This window comes from Rattus norvegicus, chromosome 8 (genome assembly GCF_021556685.1).
Source record: "Rattus norvegicus strain SHRSP/BbbUtx chromosome 8, alternate assembly SHRSP_T2T, whole genome shotgun sequence".
NCBI lineage: Eukaryota > Metazoa > Chordata > Mammalia > Rodentia > Muridae > Rattus > Rattus norvegicus.
Genome location: NC_141541.1, coordinates 66,748,245 through 66,770,744, shown reverse-complemented (window position 1 = coordinate 66,770,744; position 22,500 = coordinate 66,748,245). Strand labels below are relative to the sequence as shown.

The 22,500-nt window shown below is 38.7% G+C and overlaps 1 protein-coding gene across 4 annotated transcripts in view; it reads right to left on the bottom strand.

Moving 5' to 3' along the window:
* Positions 1-22,500, bottom strand: part of Nptn (neuroplastin) — a 66,311-nt gene that overhangs the window by 27,378 nt on the left and 16,433 nt on the right. For 2 of the 4 annotated variants that reach the window (NM_001413347.1, NM_019380.3), the window contains exon 2: positions 3,500-3,847. The exons of the other annotated variants lie outside the window; for them this stretch is intronic. In NM_001413347.1, the coding sequence (NP_001400276.1) occupies positions 3,500-3,847 (348 nt within the window). The remainder of the gene's footprint in view (positions 1-3,499; positions 3,848-22,500) is intronic. 4 annotated transcript variants of the gene reach the window in all.

The following is a 22,500-nucleotide window of genomic DNA, read 5'->3' as shown; positions in this document are numbered from 1 at the left end:
AATCACCTTCCCCCATCCACATTAAGAAGTATGTGCCTCTTTCCCCCAAATACCCCTTCTCAGACACCCATGACTGACTTCCCACTTTCCTGTATCTGGCTACTTCTAGTACACATTTCCACAGCAGCTTCCCTCATTTTATAAAGAATAGTTCTAATTTTTGAGGATAGAACTGTCTCCCTCTCCTGAAACTGCTTCTTTTTATATAGTTCAGAGGAGGGAAGAGGACGGATAGAGAAGTCACGAGATACTTGGAAAATGTAATGTCTTAATGACTTTCTAACCCATATAACATTTCTCCTTATAAAGTTAGTATCTTTATTATCTTATAATAAAGCAAATTTTAAAACTGCCTCAATTAACAAACTGGTTCTAACTAATTTCCAATTCTGACAACAGGATAGTAGTTATCTTCCATTCAGTACTGGTCCTATTTAATAACACCAAACAAGGTCTCTATATACAAATAATGGAGGCATAGCAGCCACTAAGACAAAAGCAGATGCATGTAAACACGTTAGCGCATTGGTGTCCTATGAGTTCAAGACACACTGGACAGAAGCCAAATCCCTGGGCTTTAAGAAGTTGAGCAGAACAGCTGCAAACCCTGCAATGGAAGGCGCACATACACCATCAGCAGAAAGCATCACAATTCCAAGAAAAATTAAAACCAAGCAAAAACAGAAGTGAAAAAGATAGAACCAGTACTCCACAGAAGAGAAATTAAAAATATATCAAAAGCAACATTAAACCCAAACACACTTTCAAGTTTTCACTGAATTTTTATTGTCCAATTTCATATTCTATCCCACTTGGGAATCTCCTGGTTCTTCCTCTCAGACTGCACTGAGAAAGGATGAACTCTGAGAATGAGGCCAAGAGTTTCCAGATGTTTATATACAAGGAGGCAAAGAAAATGCTACTCTTACCTGTAACGATGCAATGATCATTGCAGCTCAGGGAGATTAAGAAGGTGATGAGAGCAATCTGGTAGACTTTCTGCTACGAAATCTTAGAAAGCAAAAGAAAGTACTTTTTCCCTTAAATGTTAAGGATCCAGGAAAGAGTCAGCTGGGAGCAAGTCGATTCTGTGCCATAGGAGGTCTGTAGTATGGGGTAACCTGATTCCTGTCATTACTGTATGTGAAACTAGCACTATGCTGAGCTCCTCTGGCTGCAGTACTACATTTGTGTTTGACACCAGGATGAAGGTGAGACATTTATTTCTGTGGCTCAGTGCTACCCAGTCAAAGTCCAAGAGAGATGAACATTTAGAAATTCAAGTATTTTTACTTATCACTGACTTCTATTTAGAAGCAATAGGTAGGCCCCTAACCCTAACCACCATGTTTATGTAAAGAACATATTATGGCAAAGCCAGCCTCAAAACTGGACCCATTTCTCTTTTGGTTTACATTATTCAAAGAGCTTTGGGGAAAGTACTGGTATGTCATTCTTAGAAGAATTCAACCTCCCTCTAGAGGCAATGTTTCTAAGGAGCCTAAGATCACAAAACAATTTAATTAAAGTTAAATTCAGGGCATTAAAGTTAACCAACTGATATGGATATCCAGGAAGAGACTGACTAGCCAGGTTATGGCTCAAGTATATGCAGATACCCATAAATTAAGAAACAGGTTTCTAAGTAAACGGGTAAGTACTATGTGCTCTTAGGAACTGATGCATACTTAACTCCAAAGCTCTAATCTTCTACTCCCTACATACAGTCTTTTTAGCTACAAGTTAATATTCTTGGGAGTGAAACTACCTAATGCCCAGTCTATAACTATGAACTTCTAGAGACCTTTGTGGCCATTTGGATAATTCTGATTTTTGTTTAAGGAAAGGAGCAAGGGGGCAGGAGAAGGAGGCGTGCAAGGGGAAAAAATTGTTAAAAGAAAGAAAAATTGCTGGGTTAATGTTCCCCATTTTCACAGACAGGTTTTCTTTTCCTCTTCACAGAAGCAGGGTCTCTGATTCAGCAGTACCAACTGCAACAGCCCCTCCTGTCTCCCTTTCACATCCCCTCCTCCAGTTTTCCAAGTGAATACAAAGCAGATACTAATTTGACTTTTTTTCTCTAAATATACATTCAAGTATATACATTCAGTTTTCCAAGTCTATCGATTTAGGGTCTCTGTCATAGTACTATGTTATCACCAAATTGCTCACAAAAACAGTATTTTACTACTTAACTTCATTCTCTCTAAATCAGTCAGGTCTCTCACTGAGCCACCCAAAATCATGCAACAGTATAAGAGGCCCCTCTATTGAATTGAGAATGCCCCTCAGTCAGAACCAAGTCAAATGCAGGACTAGAACCCTTCCTAGTGAGAGCCCAGATTTTGTGATGGGCTCTGCTTCCTACCATACAGGTTTCAGAAAGAAAACTGGTCACCCAAACCTAACTTGTACAACAGACACAGGACTGTAGAGAACTTGGATTGAGATTTAACTTTTTTTTTTTTTAAGACAAGAGACAGTGTGAATGATTTCCAAACTATTTTTGAGTTTATCATCCACCAGGATTAGGAATTTTGTGAAAACATTAAAGTCAAGCTGTCTGTGGATAGGAACCAGATACAATTCTGACTTTCAAGACAGCAGGATGAGAGTTTTAAAAACAATATAATTTTCAGCTTCAGAGCACCTAGCTCCTGATAGCAGGACTAAGGGAGAGAATCTCAGGCAGCTGCTTTAAACAAAACAGGCTCAGTAAGAACTGTGCTGTTGCATTGGAGTGCTGCTGTCAGAGAAGCACATGCCACTGCTTTAGAAAAGAAAAAGAGCTGGAGCTGTGGAAATACCCAAGCTTACATGCCACCCAACAAAACACATATTACCACAGTGCACCATGGCAACATTCCTATCAACAGAACAGGATGACACCAAGTCACAGCGAGGGAAAAGGCTGGGCAGACACAAATTTAAAACCATAGAGGTGAAGGCAGCTAGCTATTCAGAGCGAGCTTCCAACAGATAAACAGGGGAAATAAAAAGTAGTTAGAGTGGGGAGAAAAATAAAAATAGAAAGGCACCAGAGAAGCACTCAGCAAAAGGATAGCAGGAAACCTACTACAAAATTAAAGAGGAGGGAAAAAAACAGTTTCAACTACCCTTATTCCACTGCCTGGCATTTGTGCTATTAAAAAAATTTTTGTTTCCCCAGTTCTCCCTCCCCACCTCTTCCCAGCGAAGCTGACTTTGGACACAGTCATGGATTTCCTCAAGTTCTTTGTTCCTGAGAAGAAAGACACAGAGAAGGGTTGGGAGATAAGGGAAATAGAAAGGACAGCAAAAATAAATAAATAAATAAATAAATAATGTAGCCACAAATGTTTTCAGACATTACAACCAAAAGGGTCATGAATTTGAAAAAACAAAGACAAGGGGTGGGGTAAGCAATTATATTAGGGTAGAGGGAAAGGAAGCAGAAGGGAAGGATCATTGGGCCACCTCTAAAGACTACAGTACTACTACTGTAGGGTGCTGGACTCACTCTGAAGGACGCTTATGGTGGCCTGGGCTCGAATCCATGTTATGGAAGGGTTTTGCCTCAAGTCATTCCGTTTGGGGTCGTTGCTTGCCCTGCACTCGTAAGTCCCAGAGTCCTCCAAGGTGAGCCGGGTTATTCTCAGCACACTCACGCCGTTTGACCCGTAGGCGGTGTTTACGGTGACACGGCGCTTCCGAGCACCGTCCCACAGCTGTCTGAAAGACTCTGCCCGGTTGACTTCTGCGTACCACCACTGGATCTCTGGCGTGGGACTCCCGACCACATCACAGTACAGCTCAAAGGCGTCCCCTGTGAGCTTAGTTTCTGACATGGGCGACTTGACAAACCCAGCTAGAGGGAGGGGGAGCAGGAATGCAGTGACAGGCCAATCAGAAAAAAAAAAAAAAGAATCAACAGGTGTTAATAATTTAAAGGAAAGAAAAGAAAAGAAAAAAGCAAATGAGTTGCAGAGAACAAAAAAGGATTCATTTTTAAACTATAAAGAGACAGTAATAGCAATTCATACAAGCTTTTAGAAGAAGAACCACCCTGGGAAGCTTATGAAGCAAAGGCAGGCCAATTACAAGCTGGGGCAGCCCAGATGCTGGCCAGGCAGAAGCAAGCCCACTGGAAAGCATTTTAGCAATGGGCCCAGCTGGAAGGAATGAGAAAGCCTTAAGTCGTGGGAAGAACATCCTTCCACAGAGCACAAAACCATTACCTTTCCAAACTCAGGCAAATGATGGAAGATAACAGGAAGTGGTAATGGGTTTTTATGCCAAGTCAGGATCATTTTTGAATGGGAAACATTTCATTAGAGATGCAGTACCCTTCCTAAACCTCAACAAGAAGTGCATTAACTAATCTAGTACCTTATTATTCAGAGGCCCAATTTCAGCTGAAGGGCGGCAAATTTCTCACATGTAGGATACTATCCTTAGTTTAGACTTTTCCATCTCCTAATCTTCCCTAGGCCCATAGTAAACAAACAGCCCAGCTGTCTATGCATCTATATGAATTCTATCTGAATACAGATCCTCAGGACCAGAAAAAAGGCACAATCTGTACTTCACATCAAAGTGAGAACTATTATACTCAGTTCAGGAGCTGAACCAACAGTAACAGCAACCCAATCAAATGCTAGTGAAAAGATAGGGACAATACTCTTCATGATGCTATAAATTCTACTAGTAAAATCTCCTGAAAAGCCAGTTTTTGAAATAATTGTGGCTCTTGAAAGAGTCTTCCTAAAAAGGGCAACTGCCTGTCTACTTGCAGTCAATTCAAAGAGGATGAGAAATGTATACTGATGAACTAAACTGCGGGGTGAAGGTTATGCTTCAACTTGCACTTAGGCACTGCTCAGAACTAAAGCTGATGCCTACTTCTACTACCTGCCCTTAACTTGCTTTCTATAAGACAAGTTAGGTTAGTAATAGCAGAAAGAGTTTAAAAAAAATATTGTCTAGACTTATTTTAAAAGCTGGAGTAGGGGCTGGGGATTTAGCTCAGTGGTAGAGCGCTTACCTAGGAAGCGCAAGGCCCTGGGTTCGGTCCCCAGCTCCGAAAAAAAGAACCAAAAAAAAAAAAAAAAAAAAAAAAAAAAGCTGGAGTAAAGCCTATAGTGGGAAAGATACCACAGGCAAGTATCCACTCATTCATTCCCCAGGGTTTTTTTCCCCCAAATTCCTACCATTAGGCAATGCCCTAAAGTATAATAAGTGCTTACAGTGAACAGATTACCGGGTCAGAATCTGCCAATATTAGATTTAAGAACACTCCAGAGAGCAGGTGAACAAAATGCTAGTTTTTCTATTGTCTAGAAGCCAAGGATGTAATTAGCTAACTGGAATGGAGGTTGCTACATAGAAATGTTCCTGTTTATAACCAAAGCAGGATCTGCCTTTGGAGATGTATCCCACTCTGTAGATCTAAAAATACTAAGGAGGTACTGCCTATCATATTCAAGTACAGGTCAAGACTCTAAATTCATACTGGCCTTTCAACTAGCTTCAGAGTGAATAATACAGAAATACAGTAATCAACAGGCTTAGTCTAAATGTACTTTGAATATGTCATTTGAAACTTCCCCTTTGGATCTGAGACTTTGTATAAGTTCTTTCTTACAAGATCTAGTACCTTGTAAGAAACTAATACAAGTGCAACCAGCCAAACAAATGTCAATCTCGGACACAAAAGTTGTTTAATAAATACAGAAAAGAACTACCAAGGTCCTGTATAGAATTGAGTTTGCTGCTGGGTAAAATGCTGATCTAAAGGGCTGTGTCTCAGTTGTGCTCATAAACTGCTACCAACTGCCAGAAAGTTAACACCTACAAAGAGGAGAGGTTAAGGAAGCTGGTTTTAACTATCAGTCTAATTGCCAGGGAAAACTAGTTATCAGTAAATTCTTGAAAACACTATGAAGATTATTTTAATCACATTCCTGATCAGTAAATTACATTTCCCTCTGACACTGTCCATAAAGGTGAAGCTCTTCTATCCCTCAGGTGCTGTATTTATGTACTTGACAGTGTCCTAGAAACCTATTAGTAGACTTGTGTCATGTTCTACTTTCTTCTGAATAGCAGTTATTAGACTAAAGCTTACCAATCTGTTGACTATGTCAATATAAAAAGGATGTTCCAAACCAACAGAACCCATGAAATTCCAGTGCAACCCCAAATCCAAGTATTACACAACTCAAAGATTTGGAGAAAAGGATCTAAACATAATTCCTACTGCCTAAAACAAAACAAATTACTCAGCCTGGAGGAAAAAAAATGCTTATCTAATAGGCCAAAAGGTTTAGGTCAGGCATGGTAGCGCACACCTTTGATCTCAGCGCTCAGATGCAGGTGGTTCTCTGTGAGTTTTGAGGCCAGCCTGGTCCACAAAGCTAGTTCTGGGATAGCCAGGGCTACACAGAAAAACACATCTCAGAAATGAAAGCAAAACAAACAAAATCGAGACCAAGTCGAAATTACTATTCGAATTGATAAATTATAAGAATCAAATGTAAACTTTTTAAAACATGAAACTGAAGGGGCTAAAAAGATGGCTCGGTGGACCTGAGCACTCATTCTTGTAGAGGATCTAAGTTTGGTTCTCGGAACCAAATGGGTGTGGTTCCAGAGAATCCAGAGAGTCAGAGTCCCTCTTCTGGCCTCTTTAAGAACTGCACATTTCAGAGCTTCCAGGGACTAAGCCACTACCTAAAGACTATACATGGACTGACCCTGGACTCTGACCCCATAGGTAGCAATGAATATCCTAGTAAGAGCACCAGTGGAAGGGGAAGCCCTGGGTCCTGCTAAGACTGAACCCCCAGTGAACATGATTGTTGGGGGGAGGGCAGTAATGGGGGAGGATGGGGAGGGGAACGCCCATAGAAAAGGGAAGAAGAGGGGTTAGGGGGATGTTGGCCAGGAAACCGGGAAAGGGAATAACAATCGAAATGTAAATAAGAAATACCCAAGTTAATAAATATTAAAAAACAAAAAACTGCACATTCACATTGTGCTAACATGCAGGCAAAACCATCTATACACATAAAATAAATCTTTAAAAAAAGGACTGAAACTATCTTTTTTTAAAAAACTATTTATGCCTTGTATGTATATGAGTGTTCTGCTGCATGTACACCTGCATGCCAGAAGAGGACATCAGATTCCTTTATAGATAGTAGTCAAGAGCCACTATATAGGTGCAGGGAATTGAACTCAGGACCTCTGGAAAAATAGCCAGTACCTCTTAACAGTGGTCTCTTAACACTGCCCACAACTGCAATCAACGTGTCTTACAAGGCTAGAAAAGTTACTACAGTCACTTAAAAGTAAATTAAAAATACACTTTTTATCATTTAGTGCTCTTAATCACTGAGCCATCTCCAGCCCACTAAAACTATCTTAAAACAAACAAGGGATATCAAGACATTAGGCACTGTGTGTTAGTATCTTATTAATTCTCTGAAAATTTCATACGATGCATTTTAATCACATTTACCTGAATCTCACTATACCTCCTAAATCTCCTAGACCCAGCTCTACCTCTCTTTTAACAACCCGCCGAGGCCACTTTAAGTTTTCTATGAATGTGGGGCCATCCACTGGAGTGTGATCCAGCTAACTAGGAGCCACATCCTTAAAACAAACAAACAAACAAACAAAGTTCTCTCTCCTCCAGTAGCCATTAACTCTCAATAAATAACTCCTAAGTTAGGAATGGAAGCTCTTGAACTCCTCCTCCCTTCTCTAAGGCACCATTTTCTAAATATGTGTTATATATTGCAGGCACTTTATATACATTATTCCCAATATTGCTTTATAAGAAAGGTAGCGTTACAAACCCTATAGTACAAAAACTGTTAAGTGTTGAAAGCTAGGGATAAAGCTAAGTGTTAAGAGTGCTTGTCCTTAAAGTCCTTGGTCCTGCCAAGACTGAACCCCCAGTGAATGAGATTGTTGGGGGGAGGGCAATAATGGGGGGAGGGTGGGGAGGGGAACACCCATAGAGAAGGGGATGGGGACAGGGAGGGATTAGGGGGATGTTGGCCTGGAAGCCCGGAAGGGGAATAACAATCGAAATGTAAATAAGAAATACTCAAGTTAATAAAGATGGAAAAAAAAAAAAAAAAAGAGTGCTTGCCCTTGCTTGGTTTTTGAATCCCTAGCACTGGAGAGTTATGGGAGGATATTTTGCCCATTATCATGAAAGTCTAGCCTAGAACTAAAAAGTACCCAAAGCCAAAGAATCGTCTCTTAACACTCCCCACAGCTGCAATCAATGTGTCTTACAAGGCTACAAAAGTAAAAACAAATTACCATAGACATTTAAAAATAAAGATATACTTTTTATTTTAAACTAGTAAATTAATTGGTAGCACAAAACACTAGCCTAGGTAGGCATCCTCCACTAAAACGATTTAACCAAGATAACTTAAGTGGCTAAGACTGAATATACCTGGGACTAAGGTGTCTTCAATTCTTATTTGGGGCTCTTTCTCACAAACTGTACTGTCTCTACAGAAATTATGAGATCCTTGATAGCTGAACATTCATTTTTAAAGCATGTTAAATAGATCTATTTCCCCTCCAAACTGGGAAAGAACTTCTCTATACAGCAGTGTGAAATAAATCACAATTAGCAAGGAAGGTTATTAGCAATCATCCGGCCTCATTATCTATCCAAAATTAGCTCCAATTCAGAAGAAGGAGCTCAAAACCTGACTCACTGCCCTGCCTTTCTCACCAAGGGCTTTCAAACAAACTGTGCCCTCAACATGAACGCACACAACTGCCTGAAGTTAAGAGAGCACCAGAAGCACTTATTTGATGGCACAATGATACAAGCTGGTTTTGTTTGGGTTTTTTGTTTTGTTTTGTTTTGTTTTGGGGGGGGGGGGTGATGACAATGGAAGCAACAAAACCCAGAAAAGTGTAATAAAAAATTTCATAGCTGAGGTTGGGGGATGGGAAGCAGAGATGACAGCTGGGGCTAGCAGCAGGGAAAAAGAGGGGAGCTCTCTGGCAGGAGAAACTGGATGTGTAGATATGAAGAGTGCAAAGAGAAAGGGAACACAGAAGAGCAAGTTGTAAACTATTTCCACATATGCCCTAAGGAAAAGAATTTTGACCAACAAACTCCCACAGTACAGGTAACATTAACCTCAGTCCCTCAGCTGACTACTGCCAAGGTCAAACCTCCAAAAATTGTCTAAACTTGCCACTTTCTTTAAAGGAGGAGGGGGGGAGGGAGGGAGGAAGGGAAGGAAGGTGGGAGGGAGGAAAGGGAAAGAGAAAGGGAAATGGAAAGAGGAAGGGGAAGGGGAAGGGAAAGGGGAAGAGGAAAGGGAAGGGAAGGGAAGGGAAGGAAAGCTGTTCCCTTCAAGCCCCTCTACAACTGATTTCTGTGGCTGGCTCACGTTGTTCTCTCTTTCATATTTCAAAATAAAGAGATGATAGCAAAGATGTAGTAAGAAATTGTCTGTTCTCTTTCTCTCATACATATGCACAAATTCAAACCAACTACTTCAAAAATAAGATTAAGCACAAGACCTATTGCTCAAGGTGGTTACAGGGAAAGAGTATTTTAAGAGACATTTTACTGCTGTAAAAATGTCACAGACTTGAGCCTACACAGCTTGCTTCTGTTAATTAAGCAGACCATGTATTACTATTGCTTAACACCAAACTCAAAAGTCCACAGGCAGTCATTCCATGTATACCAACCAAGAGTAAGCCGGCTTAAGGATACAGTAGTAGCAGTAGAAATAGGACAGCCTCACTCTGCAACAGAAGATGCTGGTGTGGTGCTGGTGCTGAACTACTGGACTATCCTGATCACTAACACTAGGTGGAGATTGGTGGCAATCACAAAGCATTCTCCAAAGATAAGCCTGACCCTTTCAATAAAACAAACATGTCAAAAGTGTGGGTATTAAGATCATTATAAATCAAATTCCACCCTTGATTCTGAAATTATACCATCCAAAATGGTATAAGGATTTGTTAGCCTAAATTAACTCGCTTTTCTGCTTTGGAAAAATATTGAAATCTACTTGATGTAAAAAAGTAAAAATGAAAAAAAAAGTCTGCATAGCTTAGAAATTAAATTTAATAAACAATAAAATCCGATTGCCTGGGTATACGTGAGGTTCTGTTACTAACTGTATGACCTTAGGGAAGTGGCCTAACATCTCTGAGCTTCATCGGCTTAATCTGTGAAAAGGAGCTAATAATAGCAATTTCCTTGGAGGGTTATTGTGAGGATTACATAAAACAACACAGCTTAAAACAGCACATGGCACATACTAAGCACTCAATAATGTTGCCTAGTATCGTATTTCTCCAAAGAAATAAATATTAAACAGACCACATAAAGCAACCTATGGCATTGCTTTACAGCAGCCTGAGAAACAGAACTTCACACACAAATAAATTTAACTTATTCTTGTTTAAAAAATAACAAAAAGTCAACTGTAACTTTTCTAATAAAATAAGGACCACTGTGGTAACGTATGGTAACAACAGATATACCTATGTTGACACAATTAATTGGCAGTTGCTGAAGAGTTGTGAGCCACTGAAGTAAGAAAGATTATGAACAATGGGGGAAGTCCAATAATAGAGTAGTACAACATTCTAGACCAGCCCAGACAACAAATAAAACCTGCCTCAAAAACACAGAAAGCAACCAATAAACAAAAAGGCAGTATTCTTACAAAGAAAAAAACAGAATTATTTTTAAAAAAACAGCCCTCTCTTCACCCATTCATCCATCCATCCACCTCAGTATAAGTGTGTGCATGCATGTGTGAACACTTCTCCATATGTGCTGGTGGCCTTGTCCCATGTAAAGGTCAGAGGACAAGTTACATTAGTCAGTTCTGTCCTTCTATGATGTAGGTCCTATCAACCTGGAAGCAAGTACCTTTACCTACTGAGGTAAACCATCTCACTAACTCAGAATAAGGTCTATTAATTACTAGTTAGCTTAACAATAGTGATTCAAGAAAACACTAGATATTGGTTAGGCTAAACTGTAAATTCACAAAAACTTTGAGATCTCCACAACTTAAATTCTCTGCACTTACAACAGTTTCTTCAAATAGAAATGATGCTATGAAGATCATATAACATGTGTGGAACAGTTCTATAAAACTGTAAAGGACAATCCACATGTTAAATAACTCCAGGAGAGACAAAAAAAAAAAAAAAAAAAAAAGACTGGAGAGAAGTATCTTCAACAAGCATTCTGATTTCAGTTTTGCTGTCAATTCCTACTGACTAGGCAAGCATAATCTTCTGAGCTGTATGGGCTTAAGGTTGATCAACCAGGCCTGATACAGGCCTTTTATTCATCATGAGAAGACAAGCAGATCTGTAAGTCTGAGGGCAGCCTGGTCTACATGAATTCCAGACCAACTAGGATACATGAGAAGACTCTTGATGCAAAAAAACAAAAGTCACTGGCAAAGAAAAAGTCCTAAGTACGACTAAAAGACCACAGGATTCTCTCATCCCAGAAAAAATACAAGTACCAAATTTCTGTAGTGTTACAGATCCAAGGTTTGACACCCTGACCCTACACTGTGCTACTGTACTGTTAGATAAATAGATACCTAAGGGTCTCTCTATGAGAGTCTTCCATTTCTTCAATCACAAATTTCTCATCTGAAAAATGGGAACAATAATTCCTATCTTATCCATGATTGTAATGTGAAGTTCACATGAACCACGTATATAGAATACCTGTAACCTACGAAGCTACAAATGCAGTATTATAAAATGCATATTATGCAAGAGCTCTACTTTATAACTTATAGCCCAAATCACCCCTAGGTGTTCTGTGGAGATACTTTAAAAGCTGGAAGAATGCAGTCTTGACTCAAGAGACTCACTCGTTGCAGGATGGAGTGGGGGGGGGGGGGTTGGGGAAGGGACTTACTTAGATCATCTATCTGATTATGTTGTGGAGGATCCTCACTATGTATCCCTGGCTTGCTATATCTACCAGGCTGGACTCAAACTCAATCAAGAGGCCCACCTGTCTACTGAGTTCTGGGATAAAGGAATGCACCAACATGCCCAGCTCTGAATGTTTTTAACCTTTATTAATGTTTGAGAGTGTGAACATCATAACACGTGTGGAAGTCAGAGACCAACTTCCAGTAGTAAGTTTTCTCCTTCAGTGGTAGAGTACTAAGGATCAAACTTGGGTTGTTAGGCTTGCTGGACCATCCCAGTGGCTTATTTCATTTTTCCATTTTCCATAAGAACATTGAAAGCCACCAGCACAAAGAATGACAATGTTTCAAAAAGAAACTAACCAACTTTAAATAAAGTAAGATTGTAAGTAAAAATAAAAACAATTTATAATCAATTCTAGCTTTTTAAAAAAATGTTCTTGAGGGCTGGAGAGATAGCTCATTGGTTAAGAGTATAAACTGGGGGTTGGGGATTTAGCTCAGTGGTAGAGCGCTTGCCTAGCAAGCGCAAGGCCCTGGGTTTGGTCCCCAGCTCCGAAAAAAACAAAAAGGAAAAAAAAAAAAGAGTAGACTGATCTTCCAAAAGACTCAGTTTCAATTTTCCCATGTGGACACTTACAATCATCTATAACTCCAGTTCCAAGCAATTCAATGCCTTCTTTTGATCAAGGACACAAGGCACATACGTAATGCACAGACAACCATAAAGGCAAAAACACTAACATACATGTCTTAAAATATAGAACTTTACACCAAATCTAAGGAATAGACTGAATTAGCTTTGGTTTCATTTTTTTGTTTGTTTGTTTGTTTTTGTTTTGGGGGGTTTCTTTCCTGAGACAGGGACTCTATGTAACTCTGGCTGTACTGGAGCTCCCTATGTAGACCAGGCTGGCCTTGAATTCACAAAAATCCACCTGCTCTGCCTCCCAAGTACAGGGATTAAAGTTATGCTTTACACCTAGCTGAACTGGAAAGTTTTAATAACAAAGAAAAGAATCAGAAGGCTAGAATGAGTTCTTACATTTTTCTTACAACTCCAGTTCCAAGGGCTACCTCAATATCCAATAGCCTTGGTGTGGACTCTTAAAAGACTGAATGCTCTCCTTACTAAGGTATCAAAACCAGCAAAGACATTTAGTCTAGGTTACTAAGAAACATTTCTTCTTTTTTTTTTTTTTTTTTTTTTTTTGGTTCTTTTTTTCGGAGCTGGGGACCTTGCGCTTCCTAGGCAAGTGCTCTACCACTGAGCTAAATCCCCAACCCCGAAACATTTCTTCTTTAACCCAGAGAGCAAACAAAATCAGAACAAAGGAAGACCAAATATAAATTGGGTCTTACCTGACTTTGATCTTGGCCTTTTAAAACTAGAAATATGCCCAGGTGAGAAAATGCAGCAGCCACATTAGTTGTCAAGCTAGTTTTCCTTGGAAACTTTAAGCAACCCACTTTCTTGGAAGGTTTAATTTTGTATAATGTAGCCCGGGATGGCTGTGACCTCACCATCCTACTTCCTCAGACTTGCTAAGTGGTAGGATTACAGGTGTGGTATACAGGTGTGATACACGTGGCAGAAAACCGATTCACTTTTTAATTACACAAATTAAAGCTTCTGGTACACTTGGGTCCAACAAAACTTGTTTTGTGATCTGTTTGTAAGCCAAGAATGCTTCTGACTCTTCTAGGATCTATGTACATCCCTGTAAAATTCACTTTTAGCAAAGAATTCTGCTAAGTCAGTTTAACAACAACAACAACAACAACAACAACAACAAAATCCATCTATCTTCAGTACCTGTCAACTCTCAGTGTATGATCAGGTATCCTCTACCAGGCCTCAAGTAAGGTCTGGTCTCTCTGGCCTGTCTTCCATGAGAATTCTGTTACAAGGTGGTAGGGGTGGCATGCCTTTAACCCCAGCCCTGGGAGGCAGAAGCAGGAAGATCTCTTTGAGTTCCAGGTCTACAGAGCTAGTTCCAGGAGAGCCCAGCTACAGAGTGAAACCCTATCGAGAGAGTGTGAGAGAGAGAGAGAGAGAGAGAGAGAGAGAGAGACAGACAGAGAGACAGACAGAGACAGGAGGGGGAGGAAAGAAAGAAAGAAAGAAAAGGGAAGAAGAAAAAGAAAGGAAAAAAGAGAGAAAAAACATAACCAGTTAGGTTGGTTTAACCAGGATCATTCACTGACCCTCACCTTAATTTCACCTTACCTTAATTTAAAGTGGTAATTTACCTACTTGCCTGTGTTGTATTCAATGTGGAACCTAAACTCTGTTTAAAGTGCCACTGAAGTGTGGTCCCTATACTTCCTGTCTGAACAAATCTTTTTTATCATACTTTAACAAATATCACCAGATAATTTTTACAAGTTAAATAAACCATTTTCAGAAACCATGAGTAATTAAAAACAAAAGCTAATTTCCATTACTTTTTCTGTGAAGCATAACTGTTTACAGTGTTGCTTCTGATAACAAGCTCACTGTCTCTGACAACTACTTACAATAGGGATTAAATGTTAAAGATTCTGATGACTGAGGTGGGATAACTGCTATGAGGCCAAGGTGAGTTACAGAACTCAGAAATAAAAAAAAAACTCAACCAACACCACGATTCATCTCATTCTTCTTCCATCACGACACATCCATGAGCCTAAGACAAGTTGTTCAAGCTGATCATCGAAAAAGAGTCTGGAAAATATTTTAGTTCAAAGGGGTAGCAAATGCCCTTCTCTGTGTTTTTGTTATTATTGTTTTTGTTTGCTGGGATTTTGTTTTGTTTTGTTTTCTGGGGTTTTTGTTTGTCTGGTTTTTTTGAGACAGGGTTTCTCTGTGTAAAGTCCTAGCTGTCCAGAACTTGATTTTAAGAGATATCCACCTGCCTCTGCCTCCAGAGTGCTAAGATTAAAGGCATGCTCCACCTCCACTGTGCTTGCTGTTTTTTTTCTTTTTTAAACATTCACCAGTCAAAGCCATTGCACAGTGGGAAATTTATTATTCACATTTCAGAATGTTAGTGGTATTAGTTATCTTTCCAGCTACTGAATTATTTCTAAAGAGAGTTTTGTTATTATTTATCAAATGTAAAATGTTCCTTAGATGATAAAACTTGAGAGCAGTGATTCTTGGACATTTCCATGCATCAAAATTATTTGGAACGCTTACTAAAACAGACTGCTGAGAGCGTGTCCAGATTCTGATGCTGGTATATCTATCAGATCCAGGGACCATACTTTGACAACTACTGTTTAAGATACTCTGAAACTGCTACACACCCAAGTTGTTCAGACAGAAGGAAAGTAAAAGAAAGCCACACAGTTAATTGTAAAACCATTCTTTCAGCAGGTGAATGTATGTTCCAAGACGAAAAGTAACAAAAACAATCCAAAGTCATGACTTTTGCTTTGTAGTTTCGATTTTATGTTTGGTTTTGATACAGGATCTAAGGCACCTCAGATGGTCCTCAAATTTACATAGCAACACTGGCCTTGAACTCCTGATCTTCCTCCTTCAGACTCCTGAATGCTAGGATTCAGGAACCAAGGCTACAGAGTGAAACTCTTTCTAGAGAGAGAGAGAGAGAGAGAGAGAGAGAGAGAGAGAGAGAGAGAGAGAGAGAGGTTTGTCTTGTCTTTTCAACCTATTAATCTATAAGCTGGAAATATACCTTCAATCCAATTTGCTTATGGAACTATTTCCCAAGTGCTGTGCATAGTTAACAGTTAACTTAAAGTCTGAGATACAGCATCTTCACAGATTCAGGGAAAAGACATCACAAAAACTAGCACCTGTTTAAAGCCATGAAAAGGAGAGGTATGGTGGCCCGCTCTTCAATCCCTACACTGAGGAGGCAGATGGATCTCTGTGAATCTGAGGCCAGTCTGGTCTACATGAGTTCCAAGACAACCAGAGCTACATAGTGAGACCCTGTCTTGGAAGGAAAAAATGAGTCCTGAAAAAAACTCAGACTAGAAGGAACATATCTCAATATAATAAAGGCTCTACAGGACAAGAATATAGACAAAGTTTCATTAAATGGGAAAAAGTCAAAGTATTTCCACTAAAAGCAGGAACAAAGCATGAATGTCTGCTTTTTCCACTCTTACTCAATATAGTACTTGGAAGTCTAAGCTAGAGTAGTGAAACAAGAAAATCAAGCAATAGGGATATAGACATAAAAGGAAAAAAAATCAGAGTATCTCTATTTGCAGATGGTGTGATACTATACATATGAGATTCTAAAGATTGGAAACTCTTAAAGGTAGTAATTAACACTTTACACAATATAGCAGGACATAAAACTAATATACAAAAATCAGTAGCCTTCTTACATGCCAATGACAAACTGAAAAAGAAATCGGGAAAACAATCCCATTCACAACAGTCTTCAAAACAACAGTGACAACTGTGAAATAAATTGAACCAAAAATATAAAAAACTCTCATAAGAAGAACTTGAAAATATTGAAGAAAAACTGAGGAAGATACTAAAAGATAATGATCTCTCATGCTCACAGATTAAAAGATTAATCTCATGAAAATGGCTATTTTACTAAAAGCAATCTACACATTTAATCTACACTATTTAATGTAATCCTAATCAATATCCAGTGGCAATTTTTACCAAAACGGGAAAAAAAAAACCCTCAATCTTAAAATTCATAAGAAAATTCAGGAGATCCAGATAGGCAAAACAATCCTTAAAAAGAACAATGCTCGGGCAGAGATGGCTCAGCGGTTAAGAGCACCCAACTACTCTTCCAGAGGTCCTGAGTTCAATTCCCAGCAACCACATGGTGGCTCACAACCATCTACGGTAAAGAGATCCGATGCCCTCTTCTGGTGTATCTGAAGACAGCTACAGTGTACTTATATATAATAAATGAATAAATCTTTAAAAAAAAAAAAAAAGAACAATGCTGTTAGGATATCACTATGACTGATTTCCAGTTTTACTACAGGGATATACCATGTACTAGCATAAACACATGGATCAGTGGAATAATGAACCTAGATATAAGGCCACACAGCTATAGCCACCTGATTTTTGGCAAAAACACTAGGAAAACTGTGTATGTACATGTAGATGAATGAAATTAAATCCTTAACTCTCTCACACAAAGTAAACTCCAAAGAGATCAAGGACCTCAACATTAAGACCAGAAACTCCAACACTGCTAGAGGAAAAAAGAGATAGTGTACTTCAAGATACAGGCACAGGTAAGGACCCTAGGAACAGGACTTAAATTGCTCAGGAAGCAAGGCCAATAATCAGCAACTAGGATACAATGAAATTAAAATGTTTTGTACCACATAGGCAACTGCCAATCAAGTGAAGAGAGAACCTACAGAAGGAGAGATAAATCTTTGCCAGCCATTTACCAAACAGAAGATTAGTATATAAAATATACAAAATCTAACATAAAAAAAAAAAACTGGGTCATGGTACTGAACAGAGTTCTCAAAAGAAACAAAAATGGCTAATAACCATTTTAAAGTATTTCTTATCACAGACTATGCAGTGCCCTTGGTTACCTAAGAGTCTGATAGTAAGACCCTACTGCTGACAATCCTTGAGTCAGAGAACTTGAAGAAATCAAGCTGTATGCACCTGGAAGCTTCATCCCTACTGACTAGCTTTCATAGTGCTAGAAGGTGTTGTACTTTGCAAGCTCATTAAATATATAATTATATATTGTATGTAGTATACAATTTTAGTACGTACTTTTAAAGGAATTTAGACACAAATACCTTGCATGAGCAGACACGGGTATCAAATGTAGAATCTCAGGGCAGGTGTGAGAGACTGCCCTACAAGATAGTGACCAGAGGGGACCCAGAAGCCTCCAAAACAACCCAGGCTATTATTATACTGTTCTTGGCTGTCTACCATAACTAGTAGGGTAAAATTCTATTGCTAAAGACACAGCATACTTTGGTTACAGGACATAGCAAAATTTAGCTAGAACTCACCTGAAAATTTGCTTCCTGCTGACTAGCATTCATAGTGCCAGAAGGTGTTATGTAGGCAGCTGGGAGAGAAAAGCCATCAATGGTGAACCTTGCATGCTACAATACCAACATTCCAGGCAAGATACACCCAACTGGTTGAAGAGTGGCATGAATCAACTGATTGCTGATTCAATCTGAAACCTGTTCCACAAGAGGGAATTCATGCCTGATACTATAAACCTGGTCAAAGTCTGTCTCATGGCTGGGAATATCATAGGCCCTGGGCAAAGGGACCTACAACTATTGTTTTACTAAACGGACATATTGCCAACCTGCCTTTTAAATATTTATGTTTATACCCACATGTCAGTGCCACTCTCTAAACTGGCCAGAGAAGTCTCTCTCTGCAGTGGACGGCAGCAATTAATGCTGAGATTCACAACTCGCTCAGTCCTAAATGGGACAACTTTATCATGACCCCCAAATTCTCAGAGAACATTACAGAAGAGGCAATGGAAAGACTGAGTTGGATGACAGGGAGGAATGGTGAAAAATGCTGTCTTCTGAACATCATATAGCCACTGCACTCAGGATCTCCCTGCAGTTATGGTTGGTTACATGCACAAAAATCAAGCCAACAATCATTCAACATTCCAGCAGACAATACTAACTAGACTCAGAGGATTGTTTAAAGGGAGGGAGGAACAAAGAGATGGGAGGAAAACATGGGCAATGCAGGAGAGTAGAAGAGGGGAGTTAAAGGTATATATGATTGAGATACATTGTACACATTTTAGAAATTGAGAAAGAATTTAAAAACAGTCTTAAAAAACCATAGTTTTTTATATACATACTACTCATCAAAATACAATTCAAATGATAATGGTCATTACTGTGTATACAATAGAAATAAGATTTTAAACTTTAAAATGTAATAAATTCTGAGTGGAGTCTTCCTTGTCAGTGGTCAGAAAAGGAAAGATTATATTGAGAAGAGCACTGTTTTCACAAAAGGCAGGAATGTCTAGTTCTAAACAAAGGTGGAAAGAGTCATCATTTGCCAAGTGCTATTATGGCCCAGATATCTGTTAGTTGCTGATAATTCTCAGAAAAGTAGAAATGAGTATCATCCTGTAGACTATGAGGAGTAGCCTTCTTTGCTATGAACAGATTCTGATGTAAATGGTGGCAACACAAAGTATGTCAGAAATGAAGAACAATGTCAGAAAAATCTTGAATCTCCTTCAATTATCTAAATGGAAAAAAATGAGTCTCAACTAAGAGTGGCTATAGTAGTGTCAAGAAGGTAAACATGAGAAATAAGACAAAGCGAAATTAACTTGATGACTACCAAGTAGAACGCCATAAATGGAGTAAAGAAAGGGAAGCTGAGGTTTGTGTGGAAAGACAAGTTATCCTGCTGAGCTGTCCACAAGTAGTAAGGACCGAAGGTGCAAGAGGAGCTGAGAACATGCACTAGGGGACCAGGGGAATGTCAGCTCTAGTGGCAGTTGAAGCCGTGGCCAGAGGTGACATTTAGGAAGGATACAAAAGGAATAGAAAATGGATCTTTTTACATAACCATTCTTTCCAAAACAAATATTGACCACTAGATACAAGGTACTTTTCACTAGGATAAAATACATCAAACTAGTAATTACCTTTCTAGGCAGCACTTTTAATAACATTTTTTCTTCTTCTTTTCATGTATCTGATGTCATGACTTTAGATAAAGGCATATTATCCACACTGGAAACAATACTAAACTTTACTTGAGTAGAATACATGACGAGATTATTAACTTTTATAAAAAAAAAATCCTTATCTTCCTAGAAAAAATTTCCTCTCTGGAAATGCTTTTTTTTTTTCTTTCTTTAAAGACAGGATCTCACTATATAGACCAGGCTGGCCTTCAAGTCACAGAGATCCTACTGCCTCTGCTTCCTGAGTATTAAAGACATGGCCTATCATTCCTGGTAAATCTTGTCAACTTATAAGGGGGAAAAGTATAGAATCTCACCTAAACCCCAAGGCTAAACAAATTCTTTAATTTCTAGGGAAAAATATCTAGAGATACAGTAAATTCTACTAGATTGCACTAATAAGTTAATATTTTTTATGTCTTTTCCCTTTTGGCTTCATCCACATTTCTGCAAAGACTAAATCTGATTTTGAAAAATACAGGATATGGTGGACATGGCGGTGCACATCTGGAATTGCAGCTTTCAAGAGATAGAGGCAGGACAATTTCAAGTTCAAGGCCAGCCTAGGCTAGACAAACTATATCAAAAGTAAAGGAAGTTGGTGAGACAATTAAGTTGTTAACATAAAGTGATTGAATGCTATGAAATCATGAGCACCCAAGTTCAATATCCAGTATCCATGTTTAAAAATAAAGGAAAAAGGCAAAACAAAAACAGAGTGAATCCTTGGATTCCTCACTGTTTTTCCTCACACACAAAGCACCAATCTCTGGGGCTTGCTAGCCTGTCTATTCTACTTGGCAAATCACAAAATAATAGATGACTCTGCCTTTAAATAGAAAGTGGCTGCTGACTGAGGATGATTCCTCAGTTGTTCTCTGACTTCAACATGCATCCACAAACACATGTGCCTGCATATATATGATATGTGCACCCCAGTCAGGGAACATACATACATACATACATACATACATACATCCCCCCTCCATCCTAAATAAAAACCAAACCACTAAAAAGAAAATGATGTGACACAGACATGTGACCAGGAGACTTTCCACTTTAATGATACAGAATGAAGAGTTTCATTTTCCCTCCTAGACTCCCATGGACTCTCAATTTTAAAGACTGAGGCTACACACAAGGACTTCACCAATTTTTACTTTGTAACTAATTAAATAAGCTTTCCTTGAAGTTGCTATCCTCCTGCCTCAGGTGGAATTACTAGCCTGGTTTACTCTGAATGATTTTTTAAAAGTAAGTTACGATGAGTCAGTGAAATGGCACAGCAGGTATAGGTGCTTACTACTGAAGCCTGGCAACCTGAGTTCAATCCTCCATGGTGAAAAGAAAGCATCAACTCCAAAAGCTGTCCTGTACCTCCACACATGTACCCCTCTAAGAACAATCATACTTAAAAATATAGCATTATAAAATGAAGGGAAACTGTCTCCTTTATGTATAAGACCACATTAGCAAGTATTTCAAAATATCAAATTTTACCAACTTAAGTTGTAATAGTGTAACAATTTTTAGATAGTGAAATTAAACAAGATTCCAAGAAATATTCAGTAGACTACATTATTTGTAGTGTATTTCTTCACAAACTATATTCCTTACAAATTCTCAACAATTTATAATTACAGTTCATTCGGTAACATGGCAAGTCATGCTTGAAAAAGCAATTTCATCCTCCTTAAATACAAATTTATCATATATTCGTTCCACTGTTAAAAAATTAAACAGATCCTTCTTATAAAATTTTCTATTCAAATCTAAAATCAACCAGTAATACCTTCTTAAATTAAACACACTTATAGAAAATTAAGTATTATTCAACGAAGAATAGAAATGTTACCAAGTCATGAAAAGATATGGATAAACCTTAAATGTGCACTGTTAACTGGAAGAAACAAGTCTAAAAGGGCTATTACACATAATGATTTCAATTATATGATACTGTGAACAGGCAAAATTAGGGGAACAATAAAAAGATCAGAGGTTATTGAGAGGGAAGCAGAAGGGAGGTATGCAGATAAGGTACAGAAAACTAAAGCAGTGAACATACTCTCTGGTACTCTAATACTGGACAAACATATATTTATGTATACATATATAACCAGTATATGTGTATATATGGTAAAAAATATGCATGAAGTTCTATCACTGCTACGATCTTTATTAATTATCTTTTGTGTGTGATATCTTCATGGGTGTGTGTTTGTGCATGTATACACAGTCCTGAAGTGAACACTGGATGTTAATCCCAATAGTTCTCTCAAACTTTTGAGACAGGGTCTCTTGATAAATCTCAAGCTGCTCTTCTGGCCGGTAGGTACTGGTCTATCTCCTGGGTACTTGCCAAAACTACACTTGGAAGATATTCTTCCTATTAAGAAGGGATAAAAATAATAGCTTAATAGCATGTGTCTGTACTCTCATGTGGTATTCTTAGACTTCAAAGTCAGAGTAAGACAAGTAAGCTCTTTCCCACAAGGAGAATGACAATCTTTGTAATAGCATTTACTTTATTGTTCAGTCCTGATGGCACAGGCCTGGAATCTCAACTACTTGAAAGCCAAAGACAGCAAACTCAAGGCCTGCCTGAGTAACTAAGCAAGACCTTTTCTCAAAAAAAGAAGCAAAATAGGGACTGGGAGTGGGCATGATAGCTCATACATGTGATTCCAGCACTTAGAACACTAAGGCATTAATGTGGGTTACGAGCTAAATTTGGAACCAGCCTGGGCTAAGAATGGGATCCTGTCTCAAAAACCAACAGGGCTGAAACAATGGCTCAGCAGTTACAAGCAATGGCTCCTCTTCCAGAGAGCCCAGGTTGGAATGGTAGCTCACATTTGTTAGTTCCA